The sequence below is a fragment of the Sceloporus undulatus genome, chromosome 3 (genome assembly GCF_019175285.1).
Source record: "Sceloporus undulatus isolate JIND9_A2432 ecotype Alabama chromosome 3, SceUnd_v1.1, whole genome shotgun sequence".
Classification (NCBI taxonomy): domain Eukaryota; kingdom Metazoa; phylum Chordata; class Lepidosauria; order Squamata; family Phrynosomatidae; genus Sceloporus; species Sceloporus undulatus.
The window spans coordinates 160080611-160100098 of NC_056524.1; the positions used below are offsets into that span (position 1 = coordinate 160080611).

At 37.2% G+C, this 19488-nt stretch overlaps 1 protein-coding gene across 1 annotated transcript in view; it reads right to left on the reverse strand.

Moving 5' to 3' along the window:
- PARG (poly(ADP-ribose) glycohydrolase) overlaps nt 1–19488 on the reverse strand; it is an 81010-nt gene that overhangs the window by 43156 nt on the left and 18366 nt on the right. Inside the window, exon 8 of the mRNA XM_042459661.1 lies at nt 2602–2694. Within this exon, the coding sequence (XP_042315595.1) occupies nt 2602–2694 (93 nt within the window). The remainder of the gene's footprint in view (nt 1–2601; nt 2695–19488) is intronic.

Consider the following 19488-nt stretch of genomic DNA (forward strand, 5'->3'; position numbering starts at 1 on the left):
CAAGAGCTATTTATCCTAGATGATTGGGAAGAGTCTTGTTTGACAAATTGCAGATTTTTAATCAATAACAACAAGAATGACAAAAAAAAAAGCTTCACTACTTTGAACAAAATGAAGTGCCCAGATGGAATATGAGCAACAGTGAAAGAAAAATTAAATAAAAAGATTGCAACAGCTGTATTATGCAGTCTCAGTGTCGCATAGTTGAAAGAAAATGAGCAATCACAGAAATCACAACAGCTGCAAAACAAGGCAGAATGATGATACATAAACTAACACAACTATGAAAGAGGAACTGAAGTTTACCTTCCTCCATAAATGGAAGCAAAAAATGTCAACGTTCAAAACCCCCCAACAAGACTCCAACTGAGCACCACCACTTCTGTATGATTATTTTATAACCTAATTTATACTATCAAAATTTTTGTGAGAAATCTGTTATTTCCATTAAAGCTTGAACATAAAGCTAAAACACAAAGAATAGCATCTATAATGAGATGCATACATGTGAAGAGATGCATTCCAGAGATGCACACATGTGAACCTTTTTCATTGGAATTCTTTATTTCCCTAAGGTGTTCCAAGATAACCATTAAAAGCTGGGTTTATCTAAGATCTGGCTGATCTGGGAGCGAGCTTTGGAAGGAAAAATAGTGTATATCTATGGAAATGTAAAAACGTTCATTTCACAGAGGTCAAAAATACTGCACAAGATCAAACAAGAATTAATAGATTTTAGACAGCCTTAATGCAAATTATGATGCTGTAACAAGCCAATTGATTATCCAAATTGTCTGTTTACATAGTTAAAAAAATCCTCCAAGTAGAACAGCTACATGAACTACTATGACCACGTTAAATCTCTCTTCATGCATTACACTGCATGAGCAGGAATGAGTTCATACTAAATAGCCCTGTCTTAATATTATGTTAGTCTAGAGCCTCACCTCCAGAGGCACTCATGCTTTAAAGAACACTAGTGTGGAAAGGTCATCACATTTCTTGCTATATTCACTGACACTTCTTTGTTACTCAGAACCAAGCCTGATTGTGGATCTGAAACGCATGTAAATATATCATTGTCTCTGCAAAAAGAGCAATGCAGATACTTCCCAAGGTGAAGATATGCAGTGATGTCCTATCAGGGCCAGTCTATTTGGCAAGGCAGAATTCACTTGGTGAGCCATGACAAACCTCCTCAGGTTTTTTTGAATATAGTCTGACAAGCAGCACATTTTATTTGGGAATGGAACAAATCTGATAGTTGAAGGGTCCATTGATACATTCATATAACATCACTTCTGAGAAAGGGGCGGGGGGGGGGGGGACCGGGGTACCATAGCTATGCCATCTCTTAGGACCAAACCTTAATGAAATCCTTAATATGGAATGCCTCTGGCTCCAAGAGGAAGGAATTTCTGAAAATGATGTGACCAAACTGATAGGCGCCCTTTGCTGATGCAAAGTGGCTAATGCAGAAATGGGCAGTTCTTGTGCCACAGAACTTTGGCAGCACAGTGACAAAATCCTCATACTATCACTTTCAAAAAAACAAATCTTGTTTGGGATTTTCTAGTATGTGTGTGCGTGCACTGTCCTCATGTTACTGAAATTTGGTGTCATCACAATAACCACAAAAATGGGCAGAGGGCACACATACAAACATGGGCTATGTGTTCCTAGGCTAAAAATGACACCACATTTAGGAGAATCACTGTTGAAAGGTGTACCTTATCAATTGTACCCCCTCATAATGTGGATTAGACATGTTACATTTTACACTATCTTGTTGATGTAAACTTTTGAGATAATTTATGCCTGCTCTATTTTTCTTTCTTTAAACAACTGCCATGTAAAATATGGTATTACTTAATGGGGAGCTGGTCCAACTGCAGTGGTATTTATAATAATTAACTGAAGATTTTAGGACAAAACAGCTATGAAGCTGACATATTTTCAAAGAGTGAAGCCTTGTCTCTTATGGCCTCTATGATCCTTTCAAAACCTTAATTCAGGAGTGGAATCTTGTCTCTCATATTAAGCCACAGTCTGTTAAATTTCTTTTTTTCACCCTGAAAAATTTCCTGGTCAGCACAAAACTATGCATAATTTTGTTGTACTCATAACACAAACATTTTTGTTGAAAAAGATGAACTTAAAAAAACAACAACAACCATGTGACTTTGATTCCAAATCTCCTTTATTGAGGTATGCAATACTACTGATTTCAATAGGAAACAGTAAACTAAAGAACTAGATTTAAATCACCACTTTTATAGCTAACTCTGTTTTCATTAATTAGAAAGACTTGAACAAATTAAACCATCTCAGAATGTAAACTTCCTGACTGTTTCACAGCACATCTCTCCAGTGTATGCAAGATTTTGATATATGTTTCAAATCAGCTTCAGAATGGGAAAAGAATTTTTAATCTTCTCTTTTATTGTTATGGATGCATGCTGTCCTCACTATTCCCTAGGCCTGAATTCAGCAAGGCTACAACTACATAACAGAGCCTTGGCATTTTGACCTCAAAAATTCATTATGGCATATAGCAAATTCATTTGCTATAGAGAAAACATTTAAAATATGCTTTCCAACCTGAGTGCAGATGCTAGGCAGACAGAGTGCAAGCTTCACCATATCAGGCAAAATGGACTGAAACAGATGCTGAGCCTCTGCATCCTCAAGCACCTAGAAAATAAATGAAAAAGAAAATCTGAACAATAAAATAAAATGTAAAAAATCAGAATTTAACATACAACTCAGAAACCATGACATTTCAACCTCTGGTGTTAGATTAGAAACAAGGGACATGTTTCATACTGACTGCCAAATCCAAAATGACATAATTATTTTAACATTTTTCTCTGCAGCCACATATCTAGTAATATATTAAGATGAAAGCAAAGATAGGTGGGAATCCTCAGAATAGCCCATGCATAAACCGCTTTAAGGCCTGTATGGAGCAGATATAAATTAAATGAATAAACACTTTTAAGGACTACATTTACCACCAATACTCATATAAACTATAAGTTTAATTTACATATTAAAAGGCATATTCAGACTCTTATTAGATAATTCTTTCTAACAGTTAATTCAGATGGTCAATTGCCTATTAAGTTGGAATTAAAACAGGACTACCAATAAATAATAGCAGTTTCTACATACTTGGGAAATATGACCAATATTTAGAAGCATGTGAATTAAAATAAATAGACACACACACACCATGTTAAATTACCGTGTTGAATTTTCAGGACTATGTAATGTTCATAAGAAAATTCTAGGGTAAATCTCTTTGTTTTAAGAGGAGCTTCCATGTTCTCACACTGCTGTCCAACTGTAACTATAATTTAATATTGAATTTCTTCATTTTCTATGGCTAGGTTTCTCTTCCACAAGACATTCTTGATGCTTCTTTACCACCCCTTAAAGTCCAAGAGATAAACTATAACAAACAGTCCTCATCTGAATTTTTAAAAATATAAATTTAATACTTTGAAAGCATCGACTGTCCAGGAAGTGTCCTATTGAACAAAGAAACCCCAAATATCAACAGATGTTTGTTTCTAGAAACTCAGATTTCTCCTTGTTCATGTTATTGTTTGCTCTTTCTGGTAGCAAGTATGACTAACAAATATATAGTGATACAGTTTGACAATAATATTCTGCCCAGTCTACAGATTCTAGATTTTGTGTCCTTCCATTTTTCCAGTACTGTTTCTCCTCTCAAACCTGGTTTGCCAGATATTACCATTTAATATTTATCAGGCTCAACTAGGACCTATGCAGACAATAAAAAGAACAGGTCCCTGTTCACAGGCACAAGCAATGTAAAACAGGGATAGGGATCATACAATCCTCCATATTCCCTCACCCTGCTGAATGTTGCTTGGGCAAAAAAGTAGGTAGGGAATGAGGGAGGGCTTGTTTTTGGTTTGGGAAAGAGAGGGGCTTTTTGCCTCTGCTTCTTATCATTGCTTTTGCACTGATTCCCTAACAGAGGCAGGTTGCTTTCTTTGCTCTTCTTTCCCCTCCTTTTTCAGGCTGCATTCTCATTCTTTTTCCTCATTTATATCCCTTTCCCTATCTGTATTTGTATAGATGTAGACACTTTGAGATTAGCAATGCTATTTACAACCCCACAATTGTAATCCCTCAAGTAAACTGATCCCCTCCTTCTCTTTAACCTATACATTTTTATAAAGGAGATAAAAAGATTTGTTTGTTACACAACTCTTATACAAGGGACAGGATTTTATTACACTACAATATAACCCATTGTTAGCAACAAATATCAAAAGTCGGTTTGGCTTTTATTCCTCTCAGTTAAAGATCCTGGTAGATCTCAGGTTGCAGCAATATATTTAAATTGACACCTCAGACCTCCTTTCAGGCTTAATTGAGCACACAGCTGTATTTAGAAGCCTCATGCTCCATTTACTTGCATTGAGAATGTATGTATATTTGAAATATTTCAAGAAATAAAAATAAAATAAATTTAAAAATTAAGATCCTACAGACTCCTTTCTTTGATCCTAACTTTTCCTCCCTTTTTTCCCAACCATTTCAACCACAGATTCAAGTAAAACGGGTACACTATGTATACAGTGCAATAGACTGCTATTTGTTAATTATTTATCTGCATAATATTTACAATTACAGATATCTACAAAATTTTAAAGCAGTGTCTATCAATAAAGTATCAAATACATACAAAACAAAATACACACACAAAAAAACCCACATCATTTCTTTTGAAGTCCCAGAGACAGATATCAGATTGGACTAAGCACTTGCTCACAAAACTATGATGACATTAAAGACCTAGCAAATATCTAAGGGAAAAGGCAATCTCTTCCATAATCAGGTACAGTCAGCCCTTGGTATCTGTGGGCTTGCCATCCACAGATCCAAGCAGTCGCAGACAGCAAGCCCACATGGTTCCCAATGGTGGCGCATGCACGCTGCCATGCCACCATTAGGGACAGCCCCTGTTGTCCCATGGCACTGTGTGCATGCAGCTGAACCGCTATCAAGTTCCTTTGCATGCACCGCCACAGGACAACCGGGGCTGTTTCCAATGGCGGCACAGCCATGTGCATGCACTGCCATTGGGGACAACACAGGCTTGAGCATCCACAGTATAGTTGGAAACAGATTTTTTTGGTTGCTGTATGAATTGTTTTAAAGCAGTGATTCCGAAACATTGGTTCTCCAGAAGTTTTGGACTTCAGTTCCCAGAATTCTTGACTGGTCAAGCTGAAGGGCTTCTGGGAGTTGAAGCCCAACACCCAGAAGACCAAAATATGGGAATCACTGTTTTAAAGAAAGCACGCTTAAGCACCAGCGTAACACTTAAAAGATAGTATTTTAATGGACTGTAGAAATAATTAATTAAATCTAATTATTCCTTATTCACCTTTTCAAATTCAAACAATCCAGTGTTTGAAAGTGAGTAAACAGCATATGTGTGCATAGGGGGTGGCACAAAGAGAGTTGCAGATCAGTGGTAAAATTCAATACCATGCTTTAGAACAGCCTTTCTCATTAGTCCTAAAGCATCCTATCCCTAGCCATCTGTAGTTTAACACATCTGGAAAGTGTCAGGGGAAGCAACCTGAAAATGACAGAGGGAACACTTCTAAAGGGGCTAATAACAAAATGTGCTAAGGGTGTGTGTCAATGGTTACTATGCACGTGCCTTTCCTTATAAATATGACAGTCTGGTTTGAAAAGAAATTAATCAAGTGAGAAATTAAATAAGGCAATTCAACAAATTGAACAAATTTCAGTTGTTAATTTAACCAAAATGACTTATCCTTCTTGGGTCTGACTTTCAGCATTAACAAATTATCTTGGTGTGGTCTGGCCATTAATACTAGAAAGACTAACAAAATTGTGGAATTGTTCTGCCACAGCATAAACATCCTCAAGTAGTAATATATAAAAATATTAAATCCTGAATTTTGATTTCAAGAAGCAATATAAACCAAACATATATATTTAATTCAAAGGAATACATTTAACCTTAAATGTCTAGAAGACTGTCAGTTTCTGATAGTTTTTCTCCTTAGGGTAACACCTCCTGTCTTTTAAACAGACACTTGAATAATGTCTGGCATGCATTGTTGACTACCACAAACTCTATAGTCTCACTCATCTGGTGACAGATTATGACACTGGACTTTGTCACAGCTGTCAGCACTTCAACCTTTGCCTTAAGCAGCTCTGGAAGTAAATGTAGTCAAAGCACAGGAGGCTTCCTCCTTGAAACTGAACTGCAAACAGCAAGCAGTCTTAGTAATCAGGTTTTAAAAAGAGTAAGAAATGTACCTAAACTATTTATGCAATATCACCCAGCAAAAATGTTTGTTTCATCCTACTTTGTCAGTTCATTTATTTGTGATGAACAAAATTATGATCTAGCTAAGGAGATTAGTGCACTGGCTTTCATTCCTTCACTAGGAGGGGATATAAACTACAGGGAGAGATTGTATTGCACAGTTCTGTCCCCAGGCAGTACTCATTCCGTACCCGACCCAGGCTTCTCCCAGATCTTTTAAATAATGGGAAAATCCCATTCTTTAAAAGGTCTGGGAGAAGCCCAGATTGGGTACAGGATAAGTACTGCCCAGGGATGGAGCTGTGTGATATGCAATCTGTCCCTGTGAGTTTACATCCCACACCTAGCATGGGAATGAAAGCCGGTGCACTAATCTCCACCATTTTGGGAATGGGAATATAGTCAATTTAATTTAAAGCAGGCTTATTTCAACTAGTAATTATATATTTGTTTTTCCCATTCTCCCCAGGTCAGGACCCAAGACTAAAACACTTGGTCTGAGTTCAGATATATTTAACTCTAGTTAGTTTAAAATGGAAGAGAATTATTCCAAACTGCTACTGCCATTTATGCAGGAGGAGAAGGGAAGGAGTATATTGAAAGGTAAGACTGTGTCAGTTGTTCCCATAATGATGGAGCATGGTTTATCATAATGTCTCAATGAGGCCAGTGGCAAATCTGGTTTGCCAATCTGTAATGTACAAAAAAGCCCTTTATTATATTCCAGTTACTGCTGAAGTTTCATCTTCAGGATTCAAACACTGTATATTGAAAACAAGAGCACAAGGTCATTTTTCTTTTAATTCCACATGCTTTAGGAAAATGTAGGAAACAAGGGCTGTTCTTTACCTTTTTTTTGATATATCAAAAGATAGTTGGTCATCAATTTAAAAAAATTAAATAATTTTCTGACTATATTTGTCTTTATATTATAATAACACTGTATAGGTTGCCCCATCTTTCAACAACTACACTTGAAACAAAGCTGTATGATGGTATAAAGCCTAGCCCATATCTATCTTGTCACCTGAAAGATGACAGAATATTGACAGATCCCATTTTTTAAAGCTCTTGTTTTTTAAAGTAAATTTTATTTCTTAGGAAGGATACCTTGTTTATACAACACTGTGTGCCACTCATCAAATTACTTTGTGAATTTTATCAAGGCTAGTACATGAGTGATTGCCTACATGAAACTAGGTTTTAGCTCTGATCTCCACAGACCTGTATCAGCAAGAGTCCCACTCATTTCAACACAAGTTTGCACAGGAAGATTACTCTGGGGGACTGGGTTGTAGGGGACACAATAAGTTTGTCATAGAGGTGATATTTTTAAGCCATGAAAATTGGAATTGCAGTTTACAAAACAAACATCTATACTGCAGTAAAAGGAGGATTGTTAAACACTACCGTAAGTAATGATTTCATACTATAAATTGATCCTTCCAAATGCAAACAGTGAGCATGCTTGACTGCACAAGGCAGAAGCAAATGAGCACAGCAAGCCAAGCAAACTAAACACACGATGCTCAACATAGGATCCCTATCAATCATACAAACATAATAATCAAGTCCCAAAAGGCAAAACATGTCTTCAGTTTCTTATCTGCACTCTCCACTTTAAAACCAAAGAATGCTGGGTGAATGAAGTTAATTCCCTTTAGTAAAATGAATGTCTGCTTCAGATCCAAAACATACTGCAGAATTAATCCAGTTTGAGACCATTTTAACTGCCCTGGCTCAGTGCTAGGGAATCCTGGGAACTGTAGTTTATTGTAGCACCAGAGCTCTCTGACAATGCTAGGAAATTCTTGGAACTGTAGTTTCATGAGAAAGAAGGCTAAGTATCACAAAACGACAATTCCCAGAATTACCTAGCATTGTCAGAGAGCTCTGGTGCCACAATTCCCTAGCACTGAGCCAGGGCAGTTAACATTGTCTCAAACTGGATTATTACCGCAGTATGTTTTGGACCCCAGATGCAATTCCACCTCTAACCCCACAAACCTACCATATATACCCAAATATAAGTCCACCTAATGTATAAATTGAGGCCAAGTTATGGGACTAAAATTATGGATTTTGATATGATCACTATCACTGTGGCCCCAATCTGTGGCTAACGGGGTTTTTAATCTGTTTTTAATATATGTATTCTGTGTATTTTGTTATAGTGGTTTATGTATTTTGCTGTGTTTTATTGTATTGATTTTATTATGTTGTTCACCGCCCTGATCTTTGGAAGGGCGGTATACAAATAAAAATTTTATTTATTATTATTTATTTAATCTGGCCAGCTGCAGCCCCAAATAGGAGTGGAGAAAATCTGCCCTTTTTCTGCTGGAGCCAGCTTTCTGCTGGCTTCAGGATGAGTGTGTCTAAACACCACAACTCTGAGTTGCTCGGAAGCCAGCCGGTGTGTAATTGCTGGCGCGGCTTCCAGGCAACCTGTGGGTATGTCATGTCTAAACATCACACCCCCAAGCCAGCTCCAAGACGGCTTTACCGGGCTGTCTGCTTTGGCCTTAAGTAACAGAGGACCTAAAAGATGAAGCAAAGGAAAATAATGCCAAAGAACTTTCCATATTTCAGCAAGTATAACTGTCTGTGCTTACATTAAAGGTTAGATGCATGAAAGAATTGAGGGGGGGGGTCACTGCTTCCAGGAAAGATTCTTGCCTTTCATCAGAGGATGGTTCCTTTTTTAAAATATGAGTTAAAGTACTTACAATGTGGCTAGATTGATTTAGGTTTTTGGGTTCAATGTTTTTACTAAAATCTTTACATATATACATGAGTATATACAGTACTTTGCACTCTTAAATAGGATTTTGTTTTCAGCTATTTGGAACAGTTTTCACTCACAGCCATTTACTTACATAGTCTTTTTTAACAGAAAGCATTTTCTCCTGTTGCTTTAAATGAATACTCAATTTCCAGAGCCTTAAAAATGGTATTACTAAATTTAAATTGATTGGCTGGAATCTCTCCATCTGAGAAATGATTAATAGTTTTCCATCCTCCAGGAACACAGAATACGCTTCCAAGTATAGAACATCTTTCAAATTGAGTGTTTTGTGTATTAGGTAGACCTCCCTTGTATTCACTTCCTTTTTCTGACCACTGACACTTCAAATTAGTTAAATGTGAAAGGACTGGTAAAATTTCACATCATTAAGAAAATGCACTGCATTCAAGTTTTGTTTCCTCTTCTTGAGTAATTTTAATATCATGGCATCTCAATAGTTCTTGATATAAATATTTTCTCTCAGTTGATGGTGTTTCCACCTCATCTTACAAGAAGATGAAGAATCTTTCGCTCACTGACCCTTACTGATCCTGCTAATCCCTAGGCTAAGCTTGTAAATAGCTACTTATCTGGCTGACAGATGGGGGTGGGTGGGAAGAAGAAACTAGATTGCTTAAAAAAAAGTTCACAAAAACATCTCTACCTATTTTCCTGGAGGAAATTCTTGCCCTCTACTTTCAATTTGACAAATAACATTTACAAGCTTAGTCTATGTGGACTAAGATATACTAGCTTGGAAGCATTGGTTGATATGAGACTGTGCCATCTGAACAAGTGGTTACTACTGATCAAGGCCAATTAAGAATTCACAAGACATAGGCCCAAAACAGACAGGCCAAATAGTGTGGCTTCTGGCAGCTTCTGGGGCGCGATGTTTAGACAAAGCAGGCCCCTAATGAGGCCAGAAGCCATTCTGACACTACCTGAGGTGGCCCGAAGCCACCGGGAAAAGCAGCAGATTTAAGCAGCTGGTGGCCTGCTTCAGGAGTGGGCTATCCGGTGACTGCAGTCCCACAGCGATCGCAGCCGGAGATCGCTCTTTCTGGGCAGTCTGCTCAACCCTTAGATGCTTTGAGAAGAGAACAAGAAACTTGAATGCAATCTCAACCAATTGTAACAAATGCAGTATGGGTACAAAGACGCTTATGCACAGAAAGATTCCCCAATGTACCCCCATCCTCTTGAGGGTTGAGAGATCATTACAAAAGACTAGATAAAGTGTGGAGGGCATCAGTGGGAAGGGAAACTGAAGTAAACCAAAAGAAGGTAACTTGCATGAGCCCCCTTTGTTCAACAAACTGTTTGTGCCACTGGCCCATACATACTAATCTTAGTTTCAATGTCTAATGTTCAAGGTAAGAAAATGTTTGAAAACTATCAATGCAGCTCATATTCATCATTTAAACAGTTGAAGGTAAGGCAGTAACAAGTTCAAAATATGAAACATTTACAATCTAATTTTCTGTCTTTACATGTTGTTAAAATGAATTACCAGCATCACATGACTGGGGGGAGACAGGAGAGAACAGTAAACTGTGTCTGTTCCCTTCTTCAGTTATTATAGCAAGTGAATCCACCAGGAAAACATGTACAGCTGTCATATATATTCACTATCTTAGAATGGCTTCCTGACAGAAAAAAAACGAAAGAATGAACAAGGTAATCTTTGGAGGAAGTAAGGGAAAATATCACATAGGATTATGCAGAGAAGAACCTTGTTTGAGGAAGGGGAAAAGGAACATTTGACATTCATCAAAACCACAAACTGACACTTGCAGGGGGAAAGGACGAAACAGCTTACAAAGACAGAGGTTAATTTCCCTTTCTTTAATTTCTTCTGAAGGCTAAAATATGTTTCCTGCCAATCCAAGGCAGCAATGATCTCTCAGGTGTATCCTACTTGACAAGTAATGTTTCATTTTAATATTTCCATAATTTTAAATAAAGTTCAAATGTTTTATGAGAATGGGTAATGAACACTTATTTTCTTCAATTTAAGGGATTTACAAACATAAATTGGTTGTTTCTGAACAGAAAAGAAATCTCTCACCAACTATTTCCATTACTGGAAATCTTCACTTCTTTTGAGAAAAGGAGAAAACCAAAAAAGTAAGTGCCTCATAAAAGAATTGTTAACTTCTCCTGTAATATATAAAGCCAGCCTGGCATATAGTTTGAATGTTGTTCTGGACACCAGGACTCGATTCCCAGTTTGGCCATGAAATCCACTGGGTGACCTTGGGCAAGTCACACTCTCTCAGCCTTGAGGGAAGGTATGGCAAACCTCCTATGAACAAATCTTTCCAAGAAAACACCATGGCAGGTTCACCTGTCACCATAAGTCAGAATAACTTTAAGGCACACAGCACACACATGCACATCCTTCAGATAGTTTTAGCAGAAACTGCAATGAATACATTTTCAACATGTTAAGATGATTGTTCATACAACTTCTATTAGTAAATCTGCTGGGTTCCGATTCAATCAAAATCATCAACATTGAATCAGAGAATTGGAAGGGGCTCCACAGGCCACCAAGTTTAACCTTTACTCAAGGTAGGAACTCCACCTAGAGCATCTACAGCAGTATAGCTTCATTTTGTAGACATCTAGAGAAAAAGATTCCACCCTGTCTCTAGGCTATTGCTTCCACTCCCTAACTATTACCGTCAAAAAGATTCTTCTACTATTCAACTGAAATCTACCCTCCTGTAACCTAAAACCATTAGACTTAGTCCTAGTGTCTGAGCAGCAGAGAACAAACCTACATCTCCACTCTGTGACACCCCTTTTGATATCTAGAAAATGTCACTCCTTCGTCTTCCTCTTCTCCAGGCTTAACATAACCAACTCCCGCAATCTTACCTCATATGTTTTGCTTTCCACTTCCTTATTTTCCTTCTCTGAACTCACTCTAGTCTGCCTACATACTCCTTAAAATGAAATGCCTAGAATAGAAGACAGTACTCCAGATGAGGCTGACTAGTGCAGAATATAGAGAAACTGTTATTTGCCTTGACTTGGAACTGTATTTCTGTTAATGCAGGTTAAAATAATATTTGCCTGCTTTGCCTCATCATCACACTAATGGTTCATGTTCAATTTATGAACAACAATAAACCCAAGGTACTTTTCACATGTACTACTGTTAAGCTAAGTATCCCCCATCTTATATTTAGTTTTTGTAGCCTAAATGAAGAATTTTGCAATTGTCTCTGCTGAATTTCATTCTGTTAGTTTCAGCCCAATTTTCTAGTTTATCAAGATCCTTTTGTCCCTATCTTCCAATATGCTGCCTATCTCTCCCAGTTTTCTATCAACTACAAACTCGATAATAATACCCTCTACTTCATCATCATTCATCTTTTATTTTCTGTGACTGGCATCTTTTCACCTCAGACATACATATAGGAAAATATAATGAGGGCCTAAAACACTATCATACAGGGAGAAAGTACATTCTTTGTCACAAATGCTGCAATCTCCTACCCAACTGATGGCATTTGCATTTATAAAATCTGCATGCTCATGTAAAGTTGTATTCAACATTATGTCTCACACTAAGTCATAATTACTCATCCCATATGTTAATGCGGGTCCGTTTGTATCCACTGTCCCCCAAGTAGTGCACCTAAAGTCTCATCTTTGGTCCCTCTTATTGGTTCCTCTTTAAAATGCTTATCCCATATCTGATATATAGCGTTCCCAATGCAACTGTTTTTACATCCAGAATTTTTTTTAAGTTTCTGATCTGTTCAGTAAGGAGAAGTTTCTGTCTCTTGAGACAGCACCTCCTATCTATATTTGTATAGATGACCTAGTATTTTTGCAAGTATGCCAGATAGAATAAAATGCAGTATACAGCAAGTGGATAAAATTCTTGTGATGTAGGTAATTTTGTTCCATGCCTAAAAGCCTATGCTCACAACACTGACTTCTCTCTATACAGCATGTTCCTTTTAGTACTGTCCAGACAACTGCAAAAATGCTTAATCAGAAAGGTAGCTATCAATACAAAAATGCCTGTATATTTACTTTTCCATTTCATTCAGTTTTAATTAATTTAATATCTTATTTCCATGGATAGTTTATTGTTCTTTAGATATCACTGATACTGAAAGGTCCTATCTTCCTTTACTATTGTCCACACTGATTGGCCCAGCACTTGGAGGTTCTACAGTTCTAACCATATTTGGAAACATGGGATCTCCTAGTCCAGTTACCTTGTCTCATTGTGAAAGCCTGTGCATCTCCTGTCTTAGTGTCGTCTCAAGTATAAACATAAGGACAGGCATTAAAATCTGTACTGGGTCCACACAGAATTTTCAAGTAAAAGGGCTATATAGCTCATTCATGTATGTGTATGTAAATCTCTTTAAATCCTCTTTTGTACTTGATTACTTATTGTAAACTTACTTACTTATTGTAAACACTCTTACATCTGGAAGATCTAGACCTTTTTCTTCAGAATCTTTAGAACATTTAAAATCAATGAATTACTACATTAAGATATCTGTTAAAAGACAAACATTTATAGAATTTTTGTAGTGAAAAAAAATACTGTTTATGTTAACAAGACATTGTCATTGCAACACTGAATTCTCTATCTAGAATCTGAAACAGCAAAACGGTCCTAAATTACTGTCAGCACCACCACCAATATTTGAGACAGAAAGTTATACAGGTTGAGTATCTCTTATCTGGAATTCTGAAATCCAGAATACTCCAAAATCCAAAACTGTCCGCTTTGGTGGCTGAGATAGTGACATCTTTGCATTATTATTATTATTATTATTAAGCTTTATTTATATAGTGCTGTAAATTAACACAGCACTGTACATATGATCTTTTAATTAGATGGTTCAATATACACAAATTTTAACTCATGCACAAAATTATTAAAAATATTATGTATTAAAATAATCTTCAGGCTATGAAGTTTTAGGTGTATATGGAACATAAAGAAATTTCATGATTAGATATGGGCCCTATCTGCAAGATATCTGATTATGTATATGCAAATATTCCAAAATCTGAAGAAGAAGAAAAACCCACAATCCAAAACACTGTTGGTCACAAGCATTTTGGATAAAGGATACTCAACATGTTTCTGTACTGTCTGGACATTCCCATTTAAACAATATAACTGAAATTAAGAATGAAAATCGGTTTGCAGGTCTGCTACAAAAATGTGCTATCTGCAATGGAAGGGCTCCCTCTTCTGTCAGTCTTTAAAAATAATACATGTAACCATTTTATACGGAGCAAATTCATTTCATGCTCAATACATTAATTCCATCTGGTGGTATGCTTATGATTAACCCACATCCCTTAAATCATCATCCCTCTGTTACAAAGTGACACCATCTACAGACCGAGCTCTGGTTCGACATACTGGATGAGAGCAGAGTTGAAACAAAGATCTTTAAGATCAGTGCCACCCAAAATATTGATCTTTTGCCGATCTACAAAGCATTAACTGCTAGCCCATGGAGAGTTTCCAGGAAAGAAAGAAACAGCTGTAGTCATTGTGTACAAATATGGTACCAGTCCCAGGCCCATTAGGAAAAAAACACTGCCGGTTCCCCATATCAGATAGCATAAGAAGCATTACGTAGAAAAGAGACACTCAAGTTACTATTTTAGCTAGTCACTTCAATCAATTACTTCTAAAATTGCTGTAATCAGTATACTTCTGAATCAGGAGATTTCTGTTGTATGGCCAAAATACACTAGTGTTCTTTAGACCACTTGGATTTTGCCAAATTCATTTTTTAAAATAACAACAGCAATAGCAAGTACACTTCTATATCGCTTATCAGTGCACTTAAGCACTCTCTAAGTGGTTTACAAAGTGTACACTAATTGCCCCCAACAATCTGGGTACTCATTTCAGTGACCTCAGAAGGATGCAAGCCTGAGTCAAGCGTGAGTCCTTTCGCTGGTATTGGAACTTGCAACTTTATGGTTTTGAGTTGCAGTACGTATAGGCTGCAGTACGTACAGGCATTTAACCACTGCGCCACCAGGGCTCTTCAAGGTCCTTGACTCATATGTAATAAATGCTCCTTTAAAAATACATTCTGATCTCTTTCCACTACTCATGAGAAGTGAGGAGGAGATGGGGAGGGGGGAATAGTATCCAACCAGCTCAGTGTTGCACCATTTAAGGTACAATACTTTGGTTCTTGCCATTGGTGTCACTTTCAGTCCAGAAAGAATCTTTTGGACATAGTAGTCCACAGTATAAGATTGATACTGTATGAAGTCAATACATAATTTAAAACTACAATAGATATATCAAAATTGTTCTGTAAGACTGGGTAAAATTGTAAGCAGTATGTTAAATGCAAAAGATGACATACATAGGAAATACAAAAAGAAGCAATATGAATATTAACTGACTACTTTGGTCTACTGATAAATCATTCATCTATCCCAAATAAAATAAACCAGAACAAGTATAATCCCTTTTCATACTTTTAACAAACCCATGAGAGGGAACTCCAAAGCTTGCACTGCACAAATTAAGGGGCCTTCAGAAGGAAAATTCTCACACTGTCCTCTCTTGAACTCTAGTTCAATTGTCTATGCAAAAGAAAGTTGATGCAACAATAATATACTATGTTGGATCCAGAAATTTGCAACAGGGAAAGCATAAGTGGATTTTCATATCCTTCAGCAACTCAAAAATATTGCATAGACATCTGCATACACTCCCCCTACAAGCCCCACAGCAGCTTGCCACATTCAGCAGGGGCTTCCAACTCAGGAGAGTTTGCTTCATCTAGTGCATTCATCTAGTTCAGTTTTGGTATTTATGTAGGATTGGCTGTATTAAACACACACACAATACTAAAGGAAGTGATCTGTGAGTGTCCTGACATTTGTTAAATGAACAGAGCCATTTATTCTGATCTACATATTTAACAGTGCACACACAGATGGTAAGGGGAAAGCAGATGCACTGATGGGGCCTGGCTAGGAAAAAAAAATCTGGCCCCTGCAGTGACATGCAAAAGGAATGATTCATATGATTCCTTTCAAGTTTGCATTGACAAACAGAACAGGACACAGTCACCTTTATAGTTAGGAAGAGCCAACTGAATAGACCTATTAACATTCTTATACACAAAGGGTTTTTCACTTTTACTACACATTCAAAATATAAAAGAATAGACATCAACTGCTGTAACACTGAAAAGTCTGAGTGATCATTCAAGACAATCCTAATATGCTTGCCTTTAAAAACAATTTTAAAATCAGTCGACTGTAGGACAGAGGGGGACATTACTGACATGCTGGAAATATCTTCATCTACTCCCTTTTCCAGATGGTCATATTACCCCAGCTGTACCATGCCAGATGTTTTATGTTTCAGTTTTAATTAAGAAGGATTTGTCTAAATAACTTTTAATCGTTGCAATTTCAGATTTACATGCTGAAAATGGCATCCTACCTTTTAAAGCTTCTTACAAGATAATGAAAGAAATACACTTGAAAGAAATACACTTGAGCCATTTACCAAATATTTGTGTAACATTGGTTAGTCAGATTTTTTTTTTAACCTTTTTAAAATGAAACCAACCATTTCAGAGAGACATAGAATCCTCGCACACCCAGGTTAGCAAGCAGGAATGACAAGTGATGAAGCACTTCTCCAAATGTCAGATAAATTCATAATCTAAGAAGAGATTAAATCTTTCTTTACTTCAATATTCTTCCCTCAACAGCTACTGCACTAGATCAGTTTCATCAAACCAGTGTCCACTCCCTTTGGCTTTTCTTTCTGAGAAATGCAAGAAAGAAGTAATCTAGTAAAAAGACATAAAGAAGCTTTAATGTCCTGCCCAAAGGTTCTTTTGAGCCCAATCTAGTGAAGGGCTTTATTGTATAAAATAATGGAGATCTATCATACATTCTTGCAAGAGAGGAGGAGGATGCATCATTATGAACTTGACACTTAGGCAACAGCACATAATCAGAACCTGGGACTGATTATGACCTTAATCTTTTCCTTGATGCTCCTAAGAAATTTAAAATAAGTTTATCTTGTGTTTTTATACATCCAAAATGCACAAAACAGTAATACCAGGCTGTTTGTTCCTGGATGAGCTACCCAACCCTTTCTTAAGCAAAGAACATTTCATTTCTCAAGAAGCCACTGTACAGTTGCATCTGGAAAAACCTTTAGGTGCTGTATACGTAAGATCCATCAAATGCAGTTCCATGGAGGTAAAATAATGTTCAATGTAGGTTCAGTGTTTTCTGCCTAGGAAAGAGGTGTGTAGCCTCATCCAAAATACAAATAGCTTGGATTTCAAGAGGACTTACTTTTTCTTTTGCTAATGGAGTTGAAATCTTATTTTACATTTTATCCCCCAGTGCCACATGGCAAAAGAGGGGAGTTGCCTCTGCCTACATTGATATTCCTCCAGATTACCTTAACTGACAACAACAAAAGCAACATCTTGACAAAATGTAGGTCAGTAATTCTAACATTGCAATCCCCCCCCCCCCCGGCATGATTTTTAATACCAGCCATTGATACTTTGAAAGCTTGCACAATGTATTTTGTGCATTTTTGGTTGGCCCAATAAATATATTGCTGTTTTGTGGATTTTGGATGTTCTTGTATTTTGCTCTATGGCCAACATGGTTAACCCTGGATATGTTTTCTGTGCTTTTATGAGGCTATTGCGGAGTCATCCCTGGGGCATGAAGCATGTCAATAATAAATCTGTGTGTCTCACTAATGGTTGCTAGAGGATTGGCTCTGAGAACAAAATTAAATCAGGACTGGGCTCCTAGTAGCCTGCAGGCCAAAGGTTCTTGTATCTCTTATTTATGACTCCGCAGCCAGAATAATCAAGGCTGAACGGTGCACATTCATCAGGAAGAGTTAAGAGACAATGTAGGCAAAATTAATTGTCACAGTTCTCAGAGGAATGGCATGCAATAACCCTGTGAAGTAAAAAACACTTTTTAAAAATCAAGCAATGTTCACTTAATAGCCTGTATTTTGAACTAGAAAGGAAAAAGGAATTTGTTCCTCAATTTACCTTTCATTTATATATACTAGGCATCTGAGTAAGAATGAAAACCAAATGTTTGATTAAAGTTAAAGACTTCCAGAAATACTCATTAGTACTGATGACTTTTACTCTGGAGTATATTGGAAACCTATCACACATTTCTTTTGCTGCATTAAGTGAACTGATACATTAGGAATATAAATTATTAAAGTAAGTGTTTGGGATTTAATTTAGTGGAACATGACACAAGTGAGCCATAAAATACAGTCCATTACTTCCAGCAGAAGGTAAAAGGAAGACAACACTAGCAATTGAGATGTTTAAAAAGGAAAACACATTCTATCACTTCATCAACATGCCACCCACTTTTCTGAAAAGTATCAGAATTCCAAATATTTATTTTTATAATTAAGCCATAGGCTTAAGTTTTTGCCCTCTGGGCACTTGTTAGCACAGCCTGCATACCCCACACTGTATTTGGGGTCCCCATATTTCATATTTGGATCCAGCAGTTCTTGAGGGGTCACAATCACTTTTAGGAACACTGGCTTCCCAGGAGAAAAGGAGCGAGACCTCAGGGCAAGTGGATGATCCAGGTAATAATGCAATCAAAGCTAAATGGATGTACTAAGTGCTCCTTCCTTCCACCAAATTATTTGCATTTCCTCTTGCAACTTGACATACAGAATCTCCTTACATCCAAAGCATTAAGCCAACCTCTCTGCTTGCACCCTGCTATATTCCCAGACACCTCATCTTGTCCAGTCACCCTGAGGCTGTTACAATTGAATTGCTGCTTTTGTCACACTAAAATTAAAACAATCAACCATTCTAGAATCTCACTATTGATTCCTGGGGAAAAACATCCAGTCATTGTTACTTTACAAGATAGCCCACCACTTGAAGCTTGATTTCAGGTATAAATATTGGTCACAAGAACCTAGTCTCTGTGTGCTCACAGTACGCATACAGTTGTCCCCAGGCTGTGCTCTGTGTATGAAACTGTGCCACTGTCAGTCCCCTCAGCCTGACCCAATCCTGCTATCTGTGATCTACCCTTTGGACAGGTAATTATCATTCCATTTGATCCTCTCAAACTCCACTATTCAGTTTCCATATTTCCATTTTGGTTAGCTCTGAATTCTGTGTGTGAATCGGTTACTGCATAATTGCACTCTGCATTTTTCTAAATAAAACCCTCTTAATTCCCCCCCGAACCTGGAATTCTCCACAATTATTACAGCTTATATAGGTGTAAATGGTCCTAAAGGTTACCCAACCTCTGGCAAAAG